Source organism: Pezoporus occidentalis, unplaced genomic scaffold, assembly GCF_034315485.1.
Source record: "Pezoporus occidentalis ecotype Australia unplaced genomic scaffold, CSIRO_AGI_Poc_V1 ctg1, whole genome shotgun sequence".
Taxonomy (NCBI): Eukaryota; Metazoa; Chordata; class Aves; order Psittaciformes; family Psittacidae; genus Pezoporus; species Pezoporus occidentalis.
Genome location: NW_026912778.1, coordinates 7,798,647 through 7,823,558, shown reverse-complemented (window position 1 = coordinate 7,823,558; position 24,912 = coordinate 7,798,647). Strand labels below are relative to the sequence as shown.

The 24,912-nt window shown below is 40.9% G+C and overlaps 1 protein-coding gene across 1 annotated transcript in view; it reads left to right on the top strand.

Moving 5' to 3' along the window:
• Positions 1-6,978: 6,978 nt before the first annotated feature.
• Positions 6,979-24,912, top strand: part of VEGFC (vascular endothelial growth factor C) — a 71,868-nt gene continuing 53,934 nt past the window's right edge. Inside the window, exon 1 of the mRNA XM_062622561.1 lies at positions 6,979-7,682. Within this exon, the coding sequence (XP_062478545.1) occupies positions 7,539-7,682 (144 nt within the window). The 5' untranslated portion in view covers positions 6,979-7,538. The remainder of the gene's footprint in view (positions 7,683-24,912) is intronic.

The window sequence follows — 24,912 nt, the reverse complement described above, 5'->3', positions numbered from 1 at the left end:
AGTTTCCCTCTAGTTTTAAAACTCAAATGATTTTTCAAGACCTCTGATGAGTATTAACAGCTTTGCTATTAATATCACTACATAAATGTATCTCCAATCTCAGTGAAATAGTCTTACCGTTTTTTGATAGATCATTGACACAGTTGGAGAAGAGCAAGAAAATGAAAATTCACTTACAAAATCAGATTTTATAAGTGATTTCAGAAGCCTATTAAAATTTGAAAGGATATTACTACAATTAATAATTGTTCCTAATTCCCTCTGGATGCTTTGGAGATTTCAGTGCAAAACTGTGGGATAGAAACATTGTCCTATCAGGTGAATGTAATGCTCATGTCACAGCTATGTAGAAACACATTCCTTTGGACTATTTTAATTTTACCAGCTAGAATACTAGAACTCCAAAGATCCTGCAGTAAACATCTATTTTCATTGCAAAAGATTAGAGACTTGCTAAGAGTAACCCAAGAGCAAAACGTGTGATGTGCAGCTATCTGCAATCCCTTGTAAGCATAAAACATCATGTTTTTAAAACGTCATCTCTCTTGTGGCTATCTTTGTAGCATGCAGCAGCAGCATCATGTAGTTCGAGCACAGTGAGCTTCACCAGATTCTCCAACAGTACGGCCTCCTCTGTACCTCTGCAGCTGGGGCAGCCCAGAACCCAGCACCAGTGTGTTCCCTCATCACTCCTGCAGTACAGGGGTTGCTCCTGACCAGTCCTATCTTAAGAGACTGGAAAAATAAGATGGAAGTATGACCAGGTCTTTCTCCATCCTTTTCAGGTGAAAAAGCTGTGAGTGGTCATATGGGGACTAAACTGCTAGGGTTACTAGGGAGGAAAATCTGGCTCCAGAAATGTTAATAATAAAGCTGTTTTTTTGACCACTCATAAAGCAGAAAAGATAAGCAAAGGTGACTTCTGTGCACCTTTGAAAATTATTTTAATGTTATAATCCATATTTTGAAACTACCTTTTTTTTAAAAAAAAAATATATAAAATGTCTGCAAATCTTAGCTTTTGTATTTTAAATGCTTGTTTCTCTACCTCTTCCTTCTCTGTCTGGATCAGCTGGCTACCCTGGGAAGATGCCATCACTACAGGGAGTCTTACTAAGAAGCTGGGGTTGTTTTTAGTTTTGAATACACTCAGGCTTATATTCATTATCAATAGAAAAGATTAGGTTGAGTTCCACAGCTGGAACCTGCTACTGAAAATGGTCTGTTGCTCTACCCTTTGCACTTAAGAGTTTTTTGGGACAGATTAGTTGAAGTGTCCCTGTGGAGTATAGCTGTAGGTTTGTGATGGGATAGGAATTTTAAAAATAGCTTAGGCCCAGCATGCTACCTGCTTTTTAGATCAGTAATTGCTGCTTGAATTCAAGTTACAAAGAGATAAGCAACCAGAAAGACAACGGATGGGCTGTGCTGTACTGAAGGCTGCTTTGCCAAATGATGACCTGGTTCTATGTTGCAGGTATCAGCGACCTAGTCTAGCCTGGAGTGTTGAAAGTCAACTGGCTAAAGGAGGAAGATTAACAGGCTGTGCTGAAAGGAAGAAACAGTCAAGAGCTGGTCTAAGAATGTCTCTTATTACATAAATTCATTAATGATAAAGGGGGAAATTAGCATGGCTTTCACTGTACCACAGGGAACTAGGATCTGTGTCACCCAGTGTTGAGTGCTTAGGAAAATGAAATTTCCTGGCTAGACACTGAGGGAAGGAGTTGCCTGTGGGCTCTGGGGCAATCTGCATATCAATGCACCTTTTTGTTCTTTAATTCTTTGTCTTTGGTCATTGCCCTCCCCCCCCTTTTTTTCTTTTTTTTAGGGATAGAATTTTGAATTCTTACAGATGGTGGGTCCTCATCCTTCTAGTTTTATGCACAGGATGTGTCTTCAGGCCTGAAATTTTAAAGGGAAAATGTTATGGTTTTTATTAAGCAATTGTTTAGTAGAAAACAAAAATCTTCTTAGTAACCAAGTTAAACATGGTGCCAATTAAAACTATTAGCAATGATAACTTACTGACTGAAAATTGGTACATAGGTTTTTTGTTTTGCTTTGTCTTACCATTTGGTTTTTTTAAAAAAAAAATAAAATCAAAAAATTAAAAATCCGCTGCTTTACCATATGTATCCAAAAAGCAGATACATGAAGTTTTTTCTAAGGTGGAATGATTTAATATAGTTTGAATGATGATAGCATTAGCACTTTTTATTCATTTCATTGTAGATTATAAAGAATATTTTACAGATTGGATTTCCTGTGTACTTTCTTCCAACCCTATCTGTTGGACTGACTTCTGGTGCAATAATGATGTGTAAAAAAATAAGTATTGTTGTTATGACTAAGTATACGCGGTCTGAACATGAGACTAAAAGACAAAAACACATTTACTTTGTGGTTTGGACCTGAATCAATGAAAAATTGATTCACTTTCCCTTAAAATATAAAAAATGTCCTATTGGCTCCAACAAACCATCTGTCTAGACTGTCCATCTAGTTTTTCTGTCTCCAGCAGTTGCAATTGAACATGCTATTTAGGGGATAGGGGAGAGTACACAAGACTGTCTGCTTCTGCAGTCCATTTCCTTCACACTTTTTGCAGCATCCGCATTCATTGAATTAGGCATGCAGAGTTTGTCCTCCTCTACTCCTACCTTTCTTTTTTTTTTCCTGATCCTCTTTAATTTGTCTGATCCAGTTTTAAACCTCACCGTTTTCTGCTTCCAACTTCTCATAACAGCAAATTCCAGAATTACTACCTGGTGTATCAAGAAAAGAAAAAAACAACCAAAACCCAACCCAGGCCACAAACCTCTCCTTTCCATAATTTTTAGATTAATCTCCACCTGTTTTCAACTATGTGAAAAATAAAGATGGGCCTAAGCAAGAACCTCAGATCTGAATCTCTCTTTAAGAGATCTGTAATTTGCTTTGGGTAATTCAAACACTTTTCTTGAGATACTGCCTTGTGTTGTCCATTTTTGAATCATGTTAACCCCTTATTATAGCAAGGGTTTTACACTGTTGCAGTCATCCAGTCTGTAGCCTAGAAAAATTCTAATGTTAGATACCACTAGTCTTGATTTTAAGTTTAGAAAGAAAAGCCCTGAGAACAAAGAAACCCCAATAATCCTGTAATCCCCAAATATCAACCAGGGTTAAAGGCTGAAGACTAAGGGTTCTTGTTAGTTAATTTTCAAGAGGGACGAACTTTTATACTAAATGGAAAATAATTTTCTGGGTAGTAAAGTGCAGCTTGCTAGGTCATGTATTGCAGAAAATGTTTTTGCAGCAGTGATGTCTTTCTCATTGCATTAAAGTTATTCATCCTAACAATATTTTTAGGGAAGATAAATGGATAAAGCTAAATTTCAGGATTCCTAGCTGGAGATTTGGTGCAGGGCAGTTTCCCATGGGTTAAGTTTTATGGTGAGGATGTCTGATCAAAGTCAAGGAAAACGTTTCAGTTACTTTTGATGATGTTCAAGCTACAATGCTGATTCTTTTCTAGGATCTTATAAGGAAATACTACATGAGGGCCCATTAAAAAAAAAGTTTGTTTTTAAATCTGCTTGTGAGGAATGAGAAAGGCCATTATGCACATAATCAGTAAATCTGCGGTACTCCTAAATGTTCCCACTAAATCATATATGTTTTTTTATAAAGAAAGGGGGTTGAGAAGTGGACTAAAGCCTGAAATCCACTGCACCATCTTTTTTTTTTTTCTCAGTAGCTAAGTCTTCTCTTCCATAGAACTGGTTACTCCAACTACATAAGCAATATGATAAGAAATGTGTAATAAAACTTGGGATTGGAAGACTCAGTTGGCAGAAAATGTTTTAGTGAACAGCTGTTCTAGTAGTTTGGCAGTGAATCTGAAATGCCTTGTCAGTTTCTTTTCCCTATACATATCAGCCTCGTTTACACTATTTACATAAGACTTTGATATCTCAGACACTGATCAATATCCAGATTTTTTTTTCCCATGCTTTTAAGCATGAGAGGAAATATAGGGGAGTCCTATCTGTAGAGGAACTAAGGACTGAAGCTTACTATAGTGCCTTCATCTTTTGGAATGACTCCAGAATGGCACTTCCATAGTCTTTTGAGTTGCTGCACTTGGGGAACAATGTTTTCTAACTTTGACATTTACATTAAATATAAATTCCATTGAAACTCACCAGTAAGCCTATGTGTGCTGAAACAAACATGGCTTGTTTGCAATTAGCAAACCATGCTAACTAATTTTAAGTCTTGCCTACATATGTCTATATATGCCTCTATATGTCTAAGAATGCAAAGGAGATTGGTTTGAATCAAACACAAAAAAAATATAAGGAGAATGTAAATAACATGCTGTGTAAAGAAAACAGCATTATCATTTAATTGTACCATCAGCAAGTAGATCAAATTACAGTAGCATCCTACTGACTTTTCTTGCTGCTATTGACACTTTTCTATTCCCCGGTCTCAGTTCACATTTCTTATACTGATTCCTCTCTGACTTTTTGTACTGCTGATGAATGGAGGTAGGAAACAGGTATTGAAACCCATCCACATTTCAGAATGGATACAGAGAATTTATCAGAAAGGAACATACTCAGTATGTCTAAACTTAGAAGAGGAATGTGCTTGACAGATGTACATTACACCAACTTGAACAACAGAACGGGCTCTGGATTTTTTAATGCAATTTTAAAACAACATCAAGAGAATTTATTTGAAGGAATCTTACATCTGATTATAAAAAGCTTCCTTTGTTTCTCAATAGTAACTGTCACTGCCATTGAAACATAACAAAATAAGACCTAGACCTGTATTGCTATACTATAAGGGATATCTCTTGTGTCTTTTGTGCTTATAAGGTCAGTTCACTGTCAGTGTACTGATTGCTACTTAGAACTTTAATTCTGTTGACAGATTTCTGCTTAATTTGAAAACAAGAGGAGCAATATTAATTATTGGGAGGTGAGGAAAGGAGAAAATACTTTAAATCAGTAAGCCTTTAAATAAGCCATCTTTACAGGATGGAAAGAAGTACAGACTGAATTGAGGAAAACCTTAGTGTCCCAGAGCCATTGGAATACTTGTTTGTAAACAGAATATGTTTGTAAACAAAAGATATAAAGTATCATAGATTTTAAGCCATTTATTTTTAAAACCTTATGATTAGTCTGTGACTTGAGGTGCTATGACTGTGATTATCAGCTTTCAGTTATGAGACTTTAAACTTGCTATACAGAGCAGTTGGTGGAAATGCTCTTTTGTATAAAAGCTTTTGATCCTGTGATGGATGTTCCATGGACTGGGGGAGGAAAGGGACAGAATGCAAATGCTGTGGAACTGGGGAAATAAATAATGAAGCCAGCTGATTATGATGGCACAGCAGGAGTGGTATGTTCCATCCTGGTTTGTGATTTAGTTATGGGGCATTCTTTGCATGGCACTGTTATTGAAATATTATCTGTGCATGGTTTGTCAGGCAGATTTTATTAATCTGCTGCAAAAGTATTTGCTTTTTACAGTCTGTGATGTATCTGAGAGGTTTTAACGTGTTGAAACTCAGTAACGCTGTATTTCTATTTAGATAGGTTTTGCATCCTGGCCTATGCGCTCTTTAGGCTTTAATCCTATGCTTTGATCCACAGCGCTGTAAGGGTCCACTGAAGAACAATAGGCTTCTTAATTTAGGTATACTATCATATCTTCATAGCTGGTCTGCTTAACTTTTACCACTGGCTTTGCTTCATGGCTTTACTATGTTGTGAAGATGTTAAAAAACTGTTAGTGCTTTAATAACTTTCTAGTAACCATAAAAACTTAAAATGCATCTCTACTAAAACTTCAGATTTCATTCTGATTGCAAATGCGGTGATTACTTCCTAGCGTAATAAAAATACTGTATTGTAGCAGCAAGGTTCTTGGAAATGGTAAGAAATAGAAAGAACAGGAGGTACCCAGAGGCCTGCTAGAGACCCCTTTATGCATAACCCCCAGAATATTGTTCCCTGAACAGTTATGTAATGGAATTCCCAAAGAATAAGAACAGTGTACCATGAGCAGACTGCCAGCATCCAGCCAAGGCAGTCAGGGGTCTGCCACCACAGTTTGTTCCCACACAGTCTCAGTACCAGAAGATATATAAAAGTGATTCAGAACAATTTAAAAAGCTTTACAAATATTTACGCAAGATTCAATAATCCTGTTCACATCGAGCAATAATAATAGTACAGGGAATATAACATTTTCCTTTTGCATGGCTGAGATCTGAGCAGGCTGCAGTGGGGTACTTTGTCAGCAATGTTCAATCCCTTTTGGGTTTACTGCTTGACTTTTTTTTTGTTTTCTTTGAATCACAGTGTCACTGGAGCACAGTGTCAACTCTTTTATTTAGTGCTTTGAATGGGGTGTAACTTCTGTTCAAAGATAGCTCTGAGATGGCACTGATAGGAAGTTTATAAACAAATATGGTACTCTTGAGTTACTCTGTTTCCAGCATGGCAAAATCTTTTTCTCTCCAGGCAAAACTCCCTCAAGTGAAGGGGAGTACTGCTCAACAAGTACCTGATGAGAATTAACAGAGATTTTCTTGCATGCTTTCTCTGTGTGCATTTTACCCAACTGCATCTGCCGAAATGAAACAAGAGGGCACTTTGCTTTCCCCTCGGGGCTGGGACCTACAGCGGGATGCATCCTCGCAGGGCCAAGGCTCGGGGCGTGACCAGCCCGACTCTGCGGGGCCGCCTGTGCCCGGGCCGTGCGGGCAGTTTAGGGCCTGCCCGCCCCCCTTTCCCGCCACAGCTCTGACGCGACGACGCGCTCAGGGCGACCTTCTGCTCGCGGGGCGCCAGCACAGCGTCGGCGGCAGGCGGCAGCAGCAGCAGCGGCGGCAGGAGGAGGAGGAGCTGGAGCAAGGCCGCCGCCGGCCCCCTCCCGCCGCGCAGAGGAGCAGGCAGAGGGCGCTTTCGCCATGCGTGGCCCCCACCGCCGCCGAGGAGCCCCAGGCGCCGCGCACCCCTCGGGCGCGCTGCAGCTGACAGCCGTCCGGACGGACCTCCGCGGCGGGCGGAGCGGAGCCTTTCAGAGACCCCCCCCGGCCGGGCCCGACCCAGAGCGAGGAGAGCTCCTTGGGTGCGCCTGGGTGTTCGGTCCCGCGCTGCCCCTCGGTCGCGCTCTGTCTCTCCCTCCTTTCCCTCCCTCCTCCTCCCCTCTGCTCTTTCCACCTCCCCTGCTCCTGAGTGAGCGCAGCCTCGGATGTCCGGTTTCCTGGTGGGTTTTTACCTGGCAAACTCCGGATAACTTTGGTGAGAATTTGCAAAGCGGCTGGGAAAGTTGGGAACTCTCCTGCACGCGTCTGGGAGCTGCTGCTATCGCATCTTCTCCATCCCACGGATTTTACTGCCTTGGATATTGCGAGGGGAGGGAGGGAGGGACGGAGGGAGAGGAAGAGAAGGAGCCTCATAATTTCGCCTACATTCCTCCAAGTGCTCCGCAGCCCCGCTCAGCGCCTGCCCTGCCATCTTTGCACAATGCACTTGCTGGAGGTCCTCTCCCTGGGCTGCTGCCTCGCTGCCGGCGCCGTGCTGCTGGGGCCGCGGCAGCCCGCCGCTGCCGCCGCCTACGAGTCCGGCCACGGGTACTACGAGGAGGAGCCCGACGCCGGGGAGCCGAAGGTAAGCCTGTACCCCCGCGGCAGATGCCCTCGGGGCATGGGCCTTCGGGTCCGTTTGAACGGACGGCGTGGAAAGCCCACTGACGAAAATATTTGTGAGAAGCCTTTTTAAGGAGGGGGTTCTTTAGTAGTGAGGGAAGGATTTATTTAAGGAGAAAAAATACTATATTGTTAAGATTTTCAGGGTTGCTGGAAGGAAAGCTGCGTGGGGAACAGCTGCATTCACAAAGAAACGGAAAGCACCTGATGGGTAGAGGCAGCCCGCAGGCTCCGCTCCTGCAGCCGCGCGGAGCTCCCTGCGGGGAGCGGGCTGTGGCGGAGCCCGGGCAGAGCAGCGGCCCGCCGGCCCCAGCTGGTCCTAGCAGCCGGACCGCTGGTGCACCCGGGGCTGCCGCGGCACGGGCGAGGCTCTGGGTTCCCGCTGCGGGGTCGTGCTGAGGGCTGGACCGGGCAGAGCCGGGGAGAGCGGGCGAGAGGGCTGAGAAACGCTCTAAGCAGCAGCTGTGCATGGGACGAAGCGGCGAGGGAGGCGTGGAGGGACGGTGACCAGGACAGCCGAGACTATTTGTTGAAAAGCCTCTTGGAGTTACTGACACTTTGGATGAGTTGCTGCTGCGTGACAGAGGTGACGGGAGGTGTCAGGTGACACTCGAGTATGAAGATTCTCGTTTTGCCCAGGAGCAGGGGAAGGCTAGGTTTAAATTCTCAGATTTCAGTCACAAATACTTAAAATCCTGTGTTAATTTCTGTTTGCATAGGAAGTTTCGTAATGTAGCAGTCAAGTACCTTTGGTACTTGTGGTTGCAGTTCCCGGTATGCAAATACATAAAAATGATGCATAGTATGCGGTTGTATAAGCATGTGGCATTACTAGGAAGATCTTTGATGTCTGAGCTTTAACAGCTCTTGCCTTCATCTCGTTGATTTGAAGATTTCTGACATAGTTACTGAAAGTGATCATGACCTAGCTCATTCATTATTCATTTCAGTATGGGGAAGGGAGGGAAGTGTGTGAATTAAAAGTTAAGCCTATATTCTGATTTCCCCCCCCCCACCATTCCCCTGTGCTGTTTGTTTTACTGAATAGAAGTTTTACTGTAACTACGTGGGAAGTCAAATTTTGACTGTGTACATTGCCTGTGCTTATTTCAGGTATTCAAACTGTTGCAGACCTCATGTTGCTCATGGAGTTCCTGCTTTTCAAACAATATTCTGTGTGGAAAAGGTTACTGAGTATACTGTAGTGTCTCTTAAATTATTTTAATTACAGCTGAATGCTTACCATTGAAGTATTCTGAATGCTAATATACTATCAGTGATCATATTGCTTAGTTTATCAAGTACTTAAAAATAGGAACACGAAATCAATTCATCTGGTTGCTCTTACCACTTAAGACTACTTTAAAAAAAATATGCAGAACTTAGTGAAGGGTAAAAATACCTCAACTCTTGCCAGCCCATGACTGCAAGTCAGTTATTTACTGAGTGAAACAGGTGTTTGAGTTGTAAAGCCTGAGAATAGCTTATGTTTAAAAGGTAGAAAGAATCTAAACTGCAGTGTGATGCATATTTTGTACATCTGAACTGCTGAGGAGGAACAGCTGATACTGAAGATACTCTCCTTAGGGATGCTGTACGTTCCTCTGCATGTGTTGGGGCAGTCACTCTGTTTCTTGAAGAAACCTCAAGAGTCTGGGGAGTTGCCGCTATAGTGCATTGTGTAGAAGTGCAAGTGCTCCCTGGAAAAAGGGGAACTGTCAGCAAGCTGAAGGAAGAAAGGTCAAGAGACTGGGAAGTGAGCGGGATAGCATGTGTTAAGTGAATATGTTAACAGAAAAATGTTTTTGTGCCTGACTACTGGAGAGTAGTAGGAAGGGGGGGGGGAGGGGGGGAATGACTCTGGATCCAACCAGTCTTAGTCATGTTGGAAGCCTTTAGTTATGAGTTTGTTGCTTTTGCTGGAACTGTTTGAGTGAGTGAGTACTGCACATTATTTGTTCCTGTGATGAGAGAATGCCTGAAGTAATTATGAAAGGATTAAATAAGTAAACTGTAAGTAATTGTTTCAAGGAAAATATGATTATATCATCATCCATTTGAGCTTTATTAACTTAAGTGTGAAATGTGTAGTCACTTGAGTTTGTGTTCATAGATGTTACGCTTCCTCTATTTTTACTTTCCATACATATGGCATACTGCTACATATTAAACTAATGTTTAAGTGCAGGTCATACAGCCTTTTTGGGTCAACTTTTCACACGTTATATTTATTTCTCTTTGCTCCTATTTTAAAATCTTCAGCTTTAGAAACATCTTAAAAAGTGAATGAAGTTGAGGGTCCTCCAACATAGGAGTAAAAGCTGGGCGGAAAGTAAGGGTATTGTGGTTTTATGCAGGTAAATGTTATGCATTAATCTTATCTTAGATATTTGCAGCAACCTGGAAGCATTAGAGATAAAAATAGTAGCAGTTCCTCATACACACTTCATGCAAGGGCATATTCTGCAGGAAGTGGGCACTGGTAAGCCTGTGCAACACTGCCTCCCCCTTATTTTTTATTTTTTTAAGCCTAGGGGCAAAGTTCATTATTTAACAAGCTTATGGGGTCCAGAGTAATACTTTTCAGCTGAACTGTGTGCTCACTGGGATGGGAATGAATTCTACCTGCAAACCACCTCCTTGGGATTTCCTGCAGCAGGGAGGATTGCCCCCATGAGCTGAACCCTTTCTTTGCAGCCACCCCACCAGGGCAGGAGGCAGGGTGGCCCTGCTCCCTCTGTCCCTCCGGGTGGCCTGCTGCAGAAGACAACCTGGTACTTCAAGTGTCTTTCTGTCTTAGTTGGGATCGGGGAAATCAGCCCCCTTGTCCCCAGTGTTCCTGCAGTTTGGATGGGACTCTGCCCAGCATGGATGCTCCAAGTGGCTGCAGCAAGGAGAGGGTGAGCAGCTTGTACTGTCTGTGAATATTGTAATAACTCTTATAATGTGTTTAGTCTCTGGCTGTTGTTCTTTAGGTAGTTTTGAATTGGGAATGTGTGGTGAGTACACTCTGTCTACATGGGAGGGCTAAGTATTTAAAGTAAATTCTTTATTTGTTTGCTGAAAGGCTCAAAACAAACTGGAGGGACTACACAGGCATTCTGGGCAAGAATTAATCTTTCTGGGTTATTGAAATGAAGGTGTGACAGTACCTAGACTGCATAATGGTAATAGGGTAACAGGAGCAGGAGTAGTTTGTTATGGTAATGATGATGGTTAACAGTGGTCTGGTAATAATAACTGAACAGAAGCCACACAGCTGGGAGGGTTTGCCCTAATAGCTCCACCTTCATACTGTTGCACAGTCAGACCTCTAGGATTATGTGACTATCCAAAAGCAGTATTAGTCAATTTTCACACATCGTTTTAAGAGGTTTAAAACTATATTTATGCAAGATTTGTAGTTTTGTATTAGGATGGAAATAACAAATGCAAATGTATTTGCCTGTTCTAAAGGGCATCCCTGAAAGTGGCACTAGGGCTGTTTTACACAGACAAAGTATAGAAAAGTCTGTCCATGATTTTCTTTTTGCAGTGAAAATAGGTGCACTTGCTTGAGCTCCATTTGTCTTGGACGCTACCTCAGCTGAGAGCTACCTTTTTATTATTAATATTTTAAAATTACTTTATATCTGACCTAAACATAAAATGCTGCTTGTTGATGGCTAATGGAATTTAAATGCTGTTAGTGTGGGAGTGTGAGGAAAAGCAGTGTAAGTTTTGGGCTCCTTTCTGTCACTGTTGTAATCTCAAACCCATCAGTTCTGTGGCCATCTCTGTTAATGAAGTGTGCCTTACTCTGTGTTGTAATGTTGCATGTGCTGGTGAGAGATGGGGCTACATTTTCTGCTCTGAAAACATAAACCTCACTCACAGTACTCAAGCAGTGCTAAATTGAGAAGGTAGGGAGAATGTTATTTTTCCTGCTGTTGCTGTTTTGTCTGCTACAGCTTTCCTTTTCATGTGCGTATAGCCACTTTCTTTTTCAGACACACATGCACACGCAGAGAGAAGCTGTCTTTTTCTAGAAGCATGATTTGTATCACTTACAATGGGGTGAACAAAAGTATCATAATAGGATCTATTATGAAGATTAAGCAAAACTTCTGTAAGCATAATTTATTAAACCTTGGCCTAGCCTTTGTGTGCTAGTATTGTACTTGGCTTCTCCTAAGAGCTCATGGCACTTTCTAGTTCTTGGTGTAGTTATGTGCATTCCTGGGCATCTTGTGTAAGCACACTTGTATGCCTGTGAGGGACTTGATGGTATTGCTGCTGACAAACAACTGTACTTCTGAAGATTCTAAAAAAGCTGTGGGGATCACTTTAACTAACTGCTGTTTGGAGGCATTCAGAAACATCCCATCAAAAATATTATTTTTAGGTTCAGCGTGTGTTTAAACTCTTGCATGTGCTTCAAGCATGTGTTCCTGCTTATTTTAGTAAAAACAAACCAGGACTTGTTTTTCGAGCTGTTGTAGCTGAGGATGATGGCAGTAATACTCTCCATTGATATGCTGCATCAAGATCAGTAAGCCTGTCTAGAACCTTGTGTTCAGCTGCTGCTTTTCTGAATGTGGTCAATGATTCATTAAAACAAAATGCTGGGACAAAGGGAATCCAACTGAAGTCAGACTGGTATCCTATCAATTTTAATATCCTGTTTAATGTAAAAAAAACATGGTACAGCTGTCTGTAGAATGAATTATAAGAAATTCCAAGCCGGGTTGTTGTTTGGAAGTTGTAAGCTCTTTCGAAGTCCAAGTTGCGCCTTAACAGTTTTGCTTGGCAGGGTATTGAATTTTGTTTAGTGAGCAGGATAGGTATGATCATTTTCGTTATCTATTATAACATTCAATAACTTCTTATTTTCCTAATTCTGCCTTGCTTCTAACCTAAGTAATATGATTCTATGATTCTATATGTAATACCAAGTTCCTCTCCATGTATGTATATCTGCTTCAAAGACACTGAAGGCTGCATAAATTGCAACAGAATTTTAATTTAAAACATTGATAGCTTAGGCAGACCATGGGAATTCTTTGTTGAATTACTATTGTATATGAATTTGTTAGCTTCTTTTTCTTGTTTTGTGTTTATCTGTCACCAGAATTTTTTTCTGATGACTTAGTATTTATGTGTTACTGTATTTTCCCCCCTTCTGTTGCATTTCAGACTTTAGTTAGAAAATAGCTAAACTGTAGGTTATTTATTCTCCTACTCTCCCATTGTAATAACTGTAAATCAATCCCTGTAGCTGTGTAGTAATTTGGTTTTTCTTTTGATATTTCCTGGCTTGTCTAAGATGGCTATAACTCCTTACAATTATTTAGAGGCTGCAGTTGCCAGTGGAGTGAACAAATGTTTTTGTAAGATGTTTTTGGTCCTACATAGAAGTAACTGAGGAATAGTATTTTTTGGTGGAGGAGGGGAAAACACAGGAAGGATACCTTCTGATAACTAAAGGAAAATACCCCAGATCAGTAGTAGTTGGTATATTTTGGCTGTATTATAGTCTTTGCTTGGAGGATACCATGACAGTAGCTTTCACTGGAAGTCAAAGAACGCATTAGGGTTTTTTTCCTCTAAACGGATTGTATCCCTCAGCAGTATACCAAATAACAAACAATCTCTGCTTGTTTGCAGGCTCACCATTACTCGGAGAGCAGTGGTCTTACTATTTCTTCTTAGAAATGATGCAGAAAAGGAAAATTATGTAAATTCAGTTGTTCCAGTTACATATATTTGTAACTGGCCACAGATACACAGAAACATACTTTGCCTGTACATGTTAATAGTACCAAGACCCTTGATGGAGACTGTCTTTTTAATAGAATTGCTACTTATGGTTATATTAGCAGTGTAATTAATTGTCTAAGGAAACTAGGAAATAAACTTGTGAGGTGGTGCCTTGTTGATGTTTGTCGCTTGCCTAGGGACAGATGTTTCCAAATTAAAATGGAGTCTATGACTTCCTCTTCACCCCACCCGCTCCCAGCAAATCTTGCATAACAGGGCTGCGGTGGTATAAATGTGACCATTTACTTCCTTTCATTTTATTCATGTGTGTCAAGGTACTCATGTTAAAATTTAAAAAATCCTTATGTCAAAGAAATATTGAAATCTTATTTCCTTTATATAATTAATATTGAAATAATATTCTGGGATTTGGAGGAAACGAGACAGTCCTGTTAATAATCAGCTGGCTTGCACTGTTGAATCACAGTGGGTGGATTCAGTAAACATGAAGTGTTTTTTCTAGAAGGGAAGATAGAGATGGATGATTATTTTGTCTTTCTAGTTGGGTGTGTTTCTGGCTGGCTAGAGAGGAGTAAAATGGTGGTTCATTTAAAAATACCAAGAGCCCTGTTGTGCAGGACACAGCTTTCAGGAGAACATTAACAATTGCTAAATATCCCTCTGACATGACTGGATATGGTAGTTATTGGCCTGTCTCCTCTGCAATTTCATTCCCTTTCATGGAAGCTTCATCTAAACTACCAGGCAGCAGAAGGCAAGAGGTTAGGATCAAAATCAAGTTCTCTGAGGGCCTCCTGGTTCACTTGCTGGGATGTTAGTGATGCTGAGTTTGTGCCTTCTGCCTTATGTTCCCTGGGGCACCATGAGACATGAGAGCGTATTGGTTTTGAGCACGCTGTTTGGAAAGGTCTGGTCTCCTCTTGTGTCTCAGCAGAGCCCAGCAGATGGGCAGCTCCTGGCTGCCTCAGTGAAATTTCTTTTGCCTGCTAGGAATGCAGTGTTCATAGTATTGGGCACATGAGATTGTCCAGGCTCCCCTTAGGAGGTAATTCACTATGTCTGCAGAGGGAGGTTGTTTGAACTGTCTGGAGATCCGGCTGCCTTAGAGTGGTGAAATTGGCTGATAAAAGGTTGTCTCTGCAGTTGCAGTTTCCTCCAAGACCGCAGTGCTCAAGTGAGAGTAAAGGCACCCATACAGCTAAAAGGTGTGGAAAGTGATTTGTGGGGAAAAAAAAAAAAGCTTTTATTTTTCTTACCTGAGAAGAACTGCCTATTTCTCTCTGATCAACTGTGAAAATGAGGAGGATCTTTAAGATTAATGAAAACCCTGCTTCTTTTTTTTCCTCCAGGCAGCTGGGCGGACAGGTGATCAAATGACTAAAAACTAATGAAAGGGCTAAAGAGCTGTAGAGGACTTCTGAGTACTTTCTGTTCTGAAATATCTGTGGACAGGCTGATAAGGCAGTAAAGGTACACTGAATCATGGTCTTGGAGCAGGAAGTAGGGGAAGGAGCAGTGGAGGATTTTCAGAGGGCAGGACCATGCTTCAAAGGAAGGAAGAAATGGCTGTTCTGTTGCATCAGGTGGAACTAAAGAATTAGACAAACTCAACAGTCATTACTAATCTGGATTAATAGTATGAAAAGGCTCTTTGTATTAATGAAACTCTTAGAATATCTTAACAGTTTCAGAAAACTAATGAAATTTTCAAATCCTCATTTCTTATGACAGACAAATGATCTGTATTTTTCCTTTGAGCCTGTAAGTTGCTGCTTTACTCCATGATTAGTTTGCTTATGTTATTTCTTTTAAGTATTGAAGTCATATAAGAATGTCTGTAGCTGGTCAGAGAAAATGCCTTACTAGCCATAGATGCTGCTTCAAGCAGTATCCAACACAGGCAACTTTGTGCAGCCACTAAATGTGTGCAGCCACTAGATGCTGCTTCAAGCAGTATCCAACGCAGGCAACTTTGTTGGACAGCCCCTCCTGTGCAGCCACTAAATGTGTGCAGCGTGCCCCACTGATGTGGCCATGGATGACTTGGAAAGTGATGTTTGAAACCTCATGCATGGCACATGATGAGAAGCAGTCCAATCACACCTTCCCCCTCACACCCCCTTTTCTCCAGTTCCTTCCAGGTGAAGACTGCCCTTTACTGTGAGGGTGGTGAGGCACTGGAATGGGTTGCCCAGGGAGGTCGTGAATGCTTCATCCCTGGTGGTGTTCAAGGCCAGGCTGGACAGAGCCTTGGGTGACATGGTGTAGTGCGATGTGTCCCTGCCCATGGCAGGGGGGTTGGAACTAGATCATCATAAGCTCCTTTCCAACCCTAACTATTCTATGATTCTATGTCTCTTCCTACAAAAAGGCAGTGCCCACTAAATCCTGGCCACCGAAAGTTTCTTTTTTTTTTTTTTTAATCCTCTGTCCTGTAAGCCACACTGCTTGCTCGCCCTGTGGGGAGCTGTTTGTGCAAAATCCAGCTGATTTGTCCCCAAACCATTCCATAGAAACAGCTTGAAAGAGTCATACTCCACTTGCTTAGTTTCTTCACCTTTGCGTCCTACAGACCATGTTCATGAGAAGCCCTGGTGTAGAAGCGTGTACTTGCTGCTCCTTCCTTGGTCAGCTGGGGACTTCGGCTGGAAAACCCAACACCAGGCATCAGATGTTTACAGGGTGCCCAAGCTCATCATGGTTTTCATAGTGAAAGGGCAACCATGGCAACATGCACCTGGCTACAGCCACGTTTGTGGCTCTTCCAGTACCTCTTAGGTTTTTTTTGGCTGGCCTTCTCTATTTATGCCCTTACCAGCCAAGGCGCGCGCTGCAAAATTACGGGACCTACTTGACAATCTCTTTCTGAGCAAAGAAATGGAAAGTATCAGTACATGCTTACAGACTGCTGGCAGTGGGCAGCTTGTGGACTTCCTTGCCTTAAATGATTGGGGGGGGGGGTGGTTATTTTGTTTTATTGTATAGCTTTTAGTTGACGTGTATCCTACGTGCTATCCAAGTGCTTATGGAGCCCACAGAAGCTTTTGATGTCAACACCTTTCTGTATCAAGAAGTTTGGCGTTGAGTAGATCTTCTGGTTTATATATATATATGATAGTAAATTTTTAAAAACAAGCAAGCCCCAAAACTGAAAGAACCATTCCTTCTGCTTGTCTTGAGCCTGACAGCTGTTAACTATGTATGAAACTTCCCCAGTCCTTGTCCTGGACAAGACAGAGAGCAGTTCTGTCCATGCCACTTCTGAGTTCATTGAGTCCCGCTCTCCATTGTTCCTTTTCAGGCTAAAGATCCTTCACTTATGTAGCTTGCTGTTTCTAATGAAGCTGTTCCTTACCTTTGATCATCTGACTTCATACCTTTCTTAATTCTCTTTAAGCCTGCAGAGCAAAGGGGAGAGTCAGGAGTGCACACAGGATCTGTGTAGGGATACAATGTTTTGCTCTCTTTCCTAATAATTAAACTTACATTTATTTTTAAAGTGTGTCTCTACTGGAGAGCATTTTGTAACATGTCAGGCAGGAGTATGATTAAAATGCCTCTTTCAGAGAGCTACCTGTGTGTATACTGAAAAACTGGATGGGGGGGGGAGGCATTTCATAGTTATTACTGCATCCTCAAAATTCACATAAAAGCTGTTTTTAGGGGCCTGTTTCAAGATGATGTATGATTGTATAACGTGTGTGTTCATTATGCTTTGAATGTGTTTTTCTGCCTGCCACATGTGCACAGTGGGAGATTTAATGGTACTAGCTATCTTCTGAGTTATAAACCAGGAGCTGTCCTGGTTTAATGTCTTTAATGATTTTTGTTTTTTAAGAAATGAGATGTGCTTTCAAAGTATTTTGTGAAACATGTCAGAGATCTGGCAAAGGATGTTGATACCTGTTAACAGTAATGTGTTACTGTCAGGCAAAATTTGTGAGGGCATGGTTATATGCCCTAACTAGGTGCATATGACTAAGCAAATTTACCAGGAACCTACCCACACTTGCAAATTTTTAGGTACACATCAAGCTTAGCCTAAAGTATGTAAGCATATAAGAAATATATAATAAGAGTTTGGCTTTCGTCAGTCTCAGCAGCACATGCTATTCTTTTTAAGATGAATGTTTGGGCTTAGTTGCTTTCTGCATTTTCCCTCATACTCTCCTAACATCCACAATTGTTGGGCTGAGTATATTAGAAGACATGCCTCTGCCTATTCCCTTCAGTATCTGTTTATGGACATCTTGTTACATGGATTTGTCTAGTCTCATACTGAAGACACCATGAGCAGTTAGTAGATACTGAACTACTTCATACCAACACAGCGCCAGTTTGGGTGCAATGGAGCTTCCTGAATTTGGCAAATTAAGTCATCTAGGAATTGAATAGGGTTTGCTTTGGTTTGGTTTTTATCTCCTTGCATTCATTGTTCCTTCTGGGTGGCGTTGGGACATCTTTCCTCTGCCTCACTAATGAAGTGCTGTGTGCTGATCTGAGGAATTTGTGCATCTTGCTAAGGGTCCCACTGAGGCATATATGTTCAAATCCTTATTATCGTAGAGATATTATCTTATAAGTGATACATTGAATAAAACTGAAGTTCTTCTGGATAATCATATTTTTTTCTCTAAATGTTTATTCCATGTTTGTGCTAACCTATTGATTCTGCTGTTATTCTGCATATTAAGTGAAAATTGTATTTAGTTTTGATTTTATTCTCTTTCCTTCCATAAAGTGCACAATGAATTCTTCAAGATCCTTGTTATATACATTTTCATACAGTCCCTAACTTACAAGAATATGTGTGAAAGTCTGAAAAACCTTACATTTTTATAATCAAGATGTGTATATATATTTTAGCTTTTCAACTGCCTAATGAGGAAGCTATTAAAAAGTAAACTTATTCTGAGCCAGAGCAGGTTGTTTGTTAGCTAACTGGTTCCACTAGAATGGGAATTTCCCTTTCACTTTATGAGTTAGTACAGAGTTGAGGAATTTAAAGTAAATGGAAATTCTGAGATATGCAATTAATTGCTTATCTTCTAAAACTTGAACTGATAGCCGAGTAGCAATTTTAAAAGAAAAATGGAATTAATAAACATCCATTTTGGTAATCATTAAGGTGGTTGAATTTCAGACAGAGCTATTTTTATCCACTGTTTACCAATTATCTTCCCATGTCCTTTCATAAAGTCAAAATTATTTTGCAGCCAGGGTCCTTATACTCTGAAATGGAAATGCTTTGGCTGGACTGCAATACTGGCTTCAAAGTCTAGGAAATTGAAAGAAAAAATACACTGAAAGGTGTTGGAATGGGCTTCCATCTCCTCAGCTGGATCGGTTTTCTTACAGGTTCAGCATGGAAGCACTTAGTCTGGTGCTGCTTACCACCTCTCCATACCACACCCTATTCAGTCAGGGGGAGGAACAGGTTAAATAAGGAGGATGGGACCAGCTGGAACATGGGGTGACAGTGAGGAGCAGATAAGGGGGAAGGCAGCACACCTGATGCTTTGGGAAACTGGTCACACAGGCCTGCACCCACTAAAGACTGTCCTCTGGACTTGGATGGTAGAACTGTGCCTGTGTCTGTGTCTTGAGACCTTTAGGTGTTATTTTCCATTCAAGGCAGCATTGTGTAAATACTGAAATAGCTGAGCAGGGCAGCAGGCTGTGCCTTTAGGCTTCTGTCGTTCACCAGTGTTCTTGAGCAGCTCCTGGGTTTTGAATGCATCTCTAGTTACTTGCTGCTTTCTCTATTACCTGCTTCTCCATCAGACTGTGGAAAGATTCGGTATCTACCTTCACCTTATTCATCATCCTAACTTTTAGTTGCCCTTTCTCATGTGAATAAATAGCAACGAGGCTGCATCAGGCTGTCACAGTTCTGGTTCCTTTGGTTCTTTGTCTCTGCATAGCAAATACGGTGCCGGCCCAGGTCCCTCTCTGGCTTCAGATCTAGCTTTCCTTTCCTGCTTCTCCCACTCTCTTCTCCGAGATCTAGGTTTCATCTGCAGACTCTGGCTCTATTCCCTCTCTGTGTCCTTCCTTTTCTTCTCGGGGTGGACTAAGCCTTTTTCTGCTTTCTTTTCCCTTCCACTAACCCTTTTTAGCTGTCTGCTCTGGAATCACTGAGAGTACATAAAGGAAAAACCTTATGGCTGTCACTTCATGACCTGCTGCAGACCAGACCTATACCTGCACAGCAAGTATTGTTGAGCCCCTGCAGGGAGCATAGACTCATAGGATGGTTTGGGTTGAAAGGGACCTTAAAGCTTATCCAGTTCCAACCCCCTGCAATGGGCAGGGACACCTTCCACTAGACCAGGTTGCTCAAAGCCCCTTCCAGCCTGGCCTTTGAACACTGCGGGGGGTGGGGCATCCACAGCATCTCTGAGCAATCTGATGCCCCTGAGGCACCCTCTGTTTTTCCTTTCTCTATCACTCCAGATCATACTTCTGTCAGTTTAAGATGTCAGTTAAGTTCTTTTAATGTGGACGAGAAACAAGCATTAGGACAGTGTCCCAGTGGAAAAATCAAGCTTCAGGTTAAATAAAGTCTGTCAAAACTTTTAAATACAGTTAGAAAGAAGGTCTTAGAAGTGGAAAAATGGAGCAGTTTCAGCTGAAGTTAACTGCTTATACCTGTGTAGTTTGGTGGCACTAGCCCAAACAGTGTTCCCATTGCCCACTTGCTTATTTGTGCCCTGCACTGTCCCCTTCTGAGTGCCAGTAGGAGTATGGGGGAACTGAGTCAGGAATGTGATGTGACTGGCAGCTTGTGGGCGGTAGAAGGTGTGTGGGTTAAGGAGTACTTGGATGGACCGCTTTTTCAGTCTGGTTTACCTCTTGGCTTCAAATATGCTTGTATCTGCACTGGAGACCAAGGACTTGTGGGAGGGAAGGGATAAGCAGGTGGGAGTAGAAAGAGCAGAGGAGGATGGGCTTTTTTGATAGTAGTCTAGAACACTTATTGATCAGTAACTTCAGATCACAGTTAAGTCAGCTTCGAGGGCCTGTTTTCCTCTCACTTTGCAAGGTCCTATGGAAAAATAACCTTAGAGCAGAAAATGCCTTGAAGGAGGCAGTAATTCTTTGGAAAACACCTGTGGTCATTGGTTGGTTTTATCTCACTTTATCTAATTGAAGGTTAAGCAACTGAGTCACACTGTCTGGACTCCTGTTGTAACTAGAAAGCAGAGACAGGCACCTACAAGGAATACTTGACATGACCTCATCAGCCATGCTTTCATGTTTTCTTAAGAAATTTCAGGTTTAAGAAGTTACCAGTATTAAGTGGACATTCTGGTTGGGGGGGTGGCATAGGCGTTAAATGAAATAAGTGTATATGTGCACGTCTGTCTTTTATAGCTGCAGCATCTCTTTCCAGTTGGATTCAGTGTTTTTTTATGTTCTGTTTGCTGAAATTGCTGAGGGATTTTACATAAGTGTATGAAGCTGTTCTCCTTGGACCAAGCTTGAAAGGTTGCTGAAGTACTGAAGCTTTGCTTAATGTTTAAATCCTTTTTGTTGGTGCTGAGTTATAAATAGTAAGTGGCTGAAGGAAAAGGTGAAAGGGGTAAGAAAATGTGGCAGCAGCCTGCAGCTTCAGTAATATGTAGCAAGAAACTGAGGTTAATAGGAACACTATATAACATATTCTACAGTGAGAGTCTAAAATATTTATGTGTTTTTTAATTGTGTATTAGATCAATGTATCTGATGCCTAATACCAGCTGTTGCCTTGATTCCCATTCAGTGCCAATACTTAATAGTGGAATTAAATGAGAGTTAATTATAGTATGGGATTTCCTGAGCTCATACAGTTTTATTTTAATGTATTGTTCTGTGTCAGGATGCTGTTGCTTAATTTAGGTCTAACTATAGAATATAACGATGCTGTTCCCACCCTTATATGTATATTGCGCACACACAATGTGTCTATATCTATATATACACAGATCCTTTTAAATATGTATTATTATTTTTCAGATATTTAATGTGTACTTAAAACTGCAGACTGCTAAGCTATTTCTCAGGAGCTGTTTATTATACTTGTGCAGTCTTGAGAATATTGTGATTAGGTGTATGTTAAGATCCCAGGATATTCACTTCCTATGTTTATTAATATGTCATAGACATCAGGTTTTAAGTCTGTATGCTCATTTGCAAATATACTATTGAAATCTGGTATAGTAGAGTGCAGCAAATACATGTTATCAGGAGAACTGTTTTTCTTTATAAGAAACATATTTTCAAGTCAAAATTGTGTCTTTGTTTAGAAACGCTTTTCTGATTGTTAGCAGCCTCACTCACTAAATGGTCAAAAATCAGTGTCCACTCTATCGACTTCTATACTATGAAGTGGTACACAGTGCAATACAGTATTTTAAACAAATGGAACCAAAGTTAGCTCAACTCAGCCTGCTGTTCGTCCACATCAGATAAAGATGCACAGGAGACAGAAGTAATTGACTTGAGCTTCCTTTAATTAATTTGATACCTTTAAGTAGTTTTTCAGGTCTTTGTTCTCTGATCTGCATGGACTGAAGTACATATGTGATTATAACTTGTTCCATAACTAAATGTGACTGTTCACAAATGTACCTGTAGATACCCTGAGAGACCTTTGTTGCAGTGCCAATGAATCTGTTGCCTATGGCATTTTTTATGACAAAATGCTGTTTAATTTCATTAGAAAGGAAAATGGAAATTGAGCAATTAAACTCCTTATTTCAAACCCTTACAGTGGAGTGCTTTAATTTTTCAGCATAATAATCCTGACCCCGTCAGGCCTTATGTTTGTGGCTGGAGGTGAGCGTTGGCAGAAACAAAGCGTAAGAGCGAATGTCTTCTTGAAAGCTTGCAAACTTTACTTGAAGAACAGTTCAACAGTTATACCGTGCTAGTCTGAATGGTCATAGTAATAAACTGCAAGTGTTTATATGGCCTATAAAATGACAACCTATAAAGATAGGGAGAGCAATAAACAAACATATATTACTGTTGCAGAAGTACTTTTTATGTCACTGCTATCTGTTGATCACATGCAGAAACTTTTCACTCTGTAAAATGCTGTCAGTCTCAAATGTGAAAAATCATGAGACTTTAAACTCATGGTACTTGAAACAAAACTGATTTGTTTTCTAGTATTTCAGATTGAATATGCTTGTTATATAGATAAAAGACTAAATAATGGAAAGTAGAACTAGAAGAGATTTAAGAACCATAGTAAATACATTTCTATTTGATCCTTCATTAGGCTGTTGTCACTGAGACAGGATCAAAAGAACCTTGCACATGTAGATGGGAGCAACGGTGAGTTGCAGCAGAGATGTACCCGTCTCCCCTCTTCTGTATATGTGCACTAAGACAGCTACTGTCTCCAATTTTGATGTGTACAGATGAACCTGTGCTAAAAAACTGGGTTGGGGGAAAAAATGTATAACAAAAAAGAGAGTCTTAAAGAGTTGCACATGAATAAACTATCAAGAGGAATGAAGACTTTAGCATTTATTCTAAGGTGTTCTCAGATAGAGCCTTGCAGTTTCCAAGACATTCAGTTCAGTGCTGGGATGCATAGATGAAAATGGCCATTCCATGCAGGAGGCTGAAGTAGATGATCTTCCTTTGCTGTACCTGACTCTTCAAGCAGCATACCTTTGTATAGGCACATATAATATGGCATGCCAAAATCCTCTTCAGTCTGACAAGTACAAGAAAGAATTAGAAATGCCACGCTGAAGTCTGTCTGGGTTAGCATTTCATCTGGTTGTGTTGTGAATAGCGAAGGACTGCGTGTGGAGAGGTAGGTTTTGTCAGTTTTATATTTTGGCTTCTGTCAGGCACTAGCTTAGCGCTGAGCCGGGGTAACTCTAGGCCACTGAAGTAATTATCAGGTTATATACTGAGCCACTCCAACTTTGTCGAATTCCTCTGCTATGGCTGTTTATAGCTCTTGGCTCCACAGTCTTCCACGGCAATGAGTTTGAGTTGCACCATGTAGTTGAGTCTTGGGGGGTGGAACTCCTCATGTATCACGTCACCTCCCTTTGTTTAAGCCTGTTATTTGATTGTTTCTTTTTATTTCAGCCAGTTCTTTTTTTGTAAGAAATGGTGTTGTAGTCGTTTGGTATTGCCATTCATAATTTAACATGTATTTTACAGCTCATACAGAAACGGAGGTTTAGCATTGTAGGTTGTACTTTTCATCCTTGACTATCTGCTTGTCAGATCCTCTTTTCATTTTGAGGTTGGGTGATCTCCTTAGTGCGTGATGTGAGAGAACATGGGAAATTAATGAGGTATAATGATACAAGACCAAAATGCAGTTATTTCCTGTCAAATCAGCTGATACTAGTCTATGTTACATATCCAAACATGACTTTATCCCAAGACATGCTCATCAGTGAGTAACATACAGGTGTCTCTTCATTGTATTGGCTGTATATCCCATTACATGATCAGAGATTGCATGCTACCTCTTACATGTCCTTCATGTCCTTGTTCCCTCAAGCGTACATGCTGATATGTTAACAGACATTCATCCATCATACATCAGTAAACTAGAGCAGGTATCATCATGGCATGCCCGTTTCTAATTAAGTGAAGACAGAACTGTGATCTTTATGTAAACATTATGATGGGGATAAGCTGTGCGAATAATTCATGCAGCTCCAGCTTGCCCTTATTTATATCTAGAAGTATCTGAAAAAGACGACAGGAGGGAGGAAGCCATAGCTACATGCAGAACGAATTATTCTAGTGAGCCAAATCCAGCCAGTAATTTTGGGGACCTCAGTCCAAATGACCTCTCTGGCTTTGGAGGAAGTACTACATTTTTTAGAGCTTTTTTTGTCATTGCTGTGTTTTTTATAGAAGCGTATGCAAAAGTCTGAATTTTGATTGCCTCCAGGAGTTTTAAGTAAAACAGTAAAAACTCTGAAGATGAAAATTAAGATTTGGCAGTGTTGTTAACAGAAGAAAAAATAAGCTTTTGAGCAGCGTACTCAGGCAACAAAGATAGTTTATTTTAGAATTAAACACACCACTTTTCCTGAACAAAGCATGCTAAGCAGCCTGGAGTTCACTTTGCATATCAAAAATATGTGACTATTCTAATTTGTTAAGGAGCTTAAAAATCATAAAGAAGTTAAATCTAAGAGATATTTTGGCTTATGTTCTTTTATTTACTCGGTTGTATATCCCAGATAAGTCTCTGGGCTTGTACTAATGTGAAAACAGAACACTATCCATGTTTTTGTCCCAGTTTGCAGACTTACGTGCAGATCCACATATGGAAAGAGACAAAATATATAACTAACATCCCCAGTGCAAATCTCAAGCTTTTACTCTTGGTTATACTTTTGGATAAAAGACCAAGGGTCTTGTCTTTTAGTCACAGCAAAGGCAGAAAAAGAGCAACA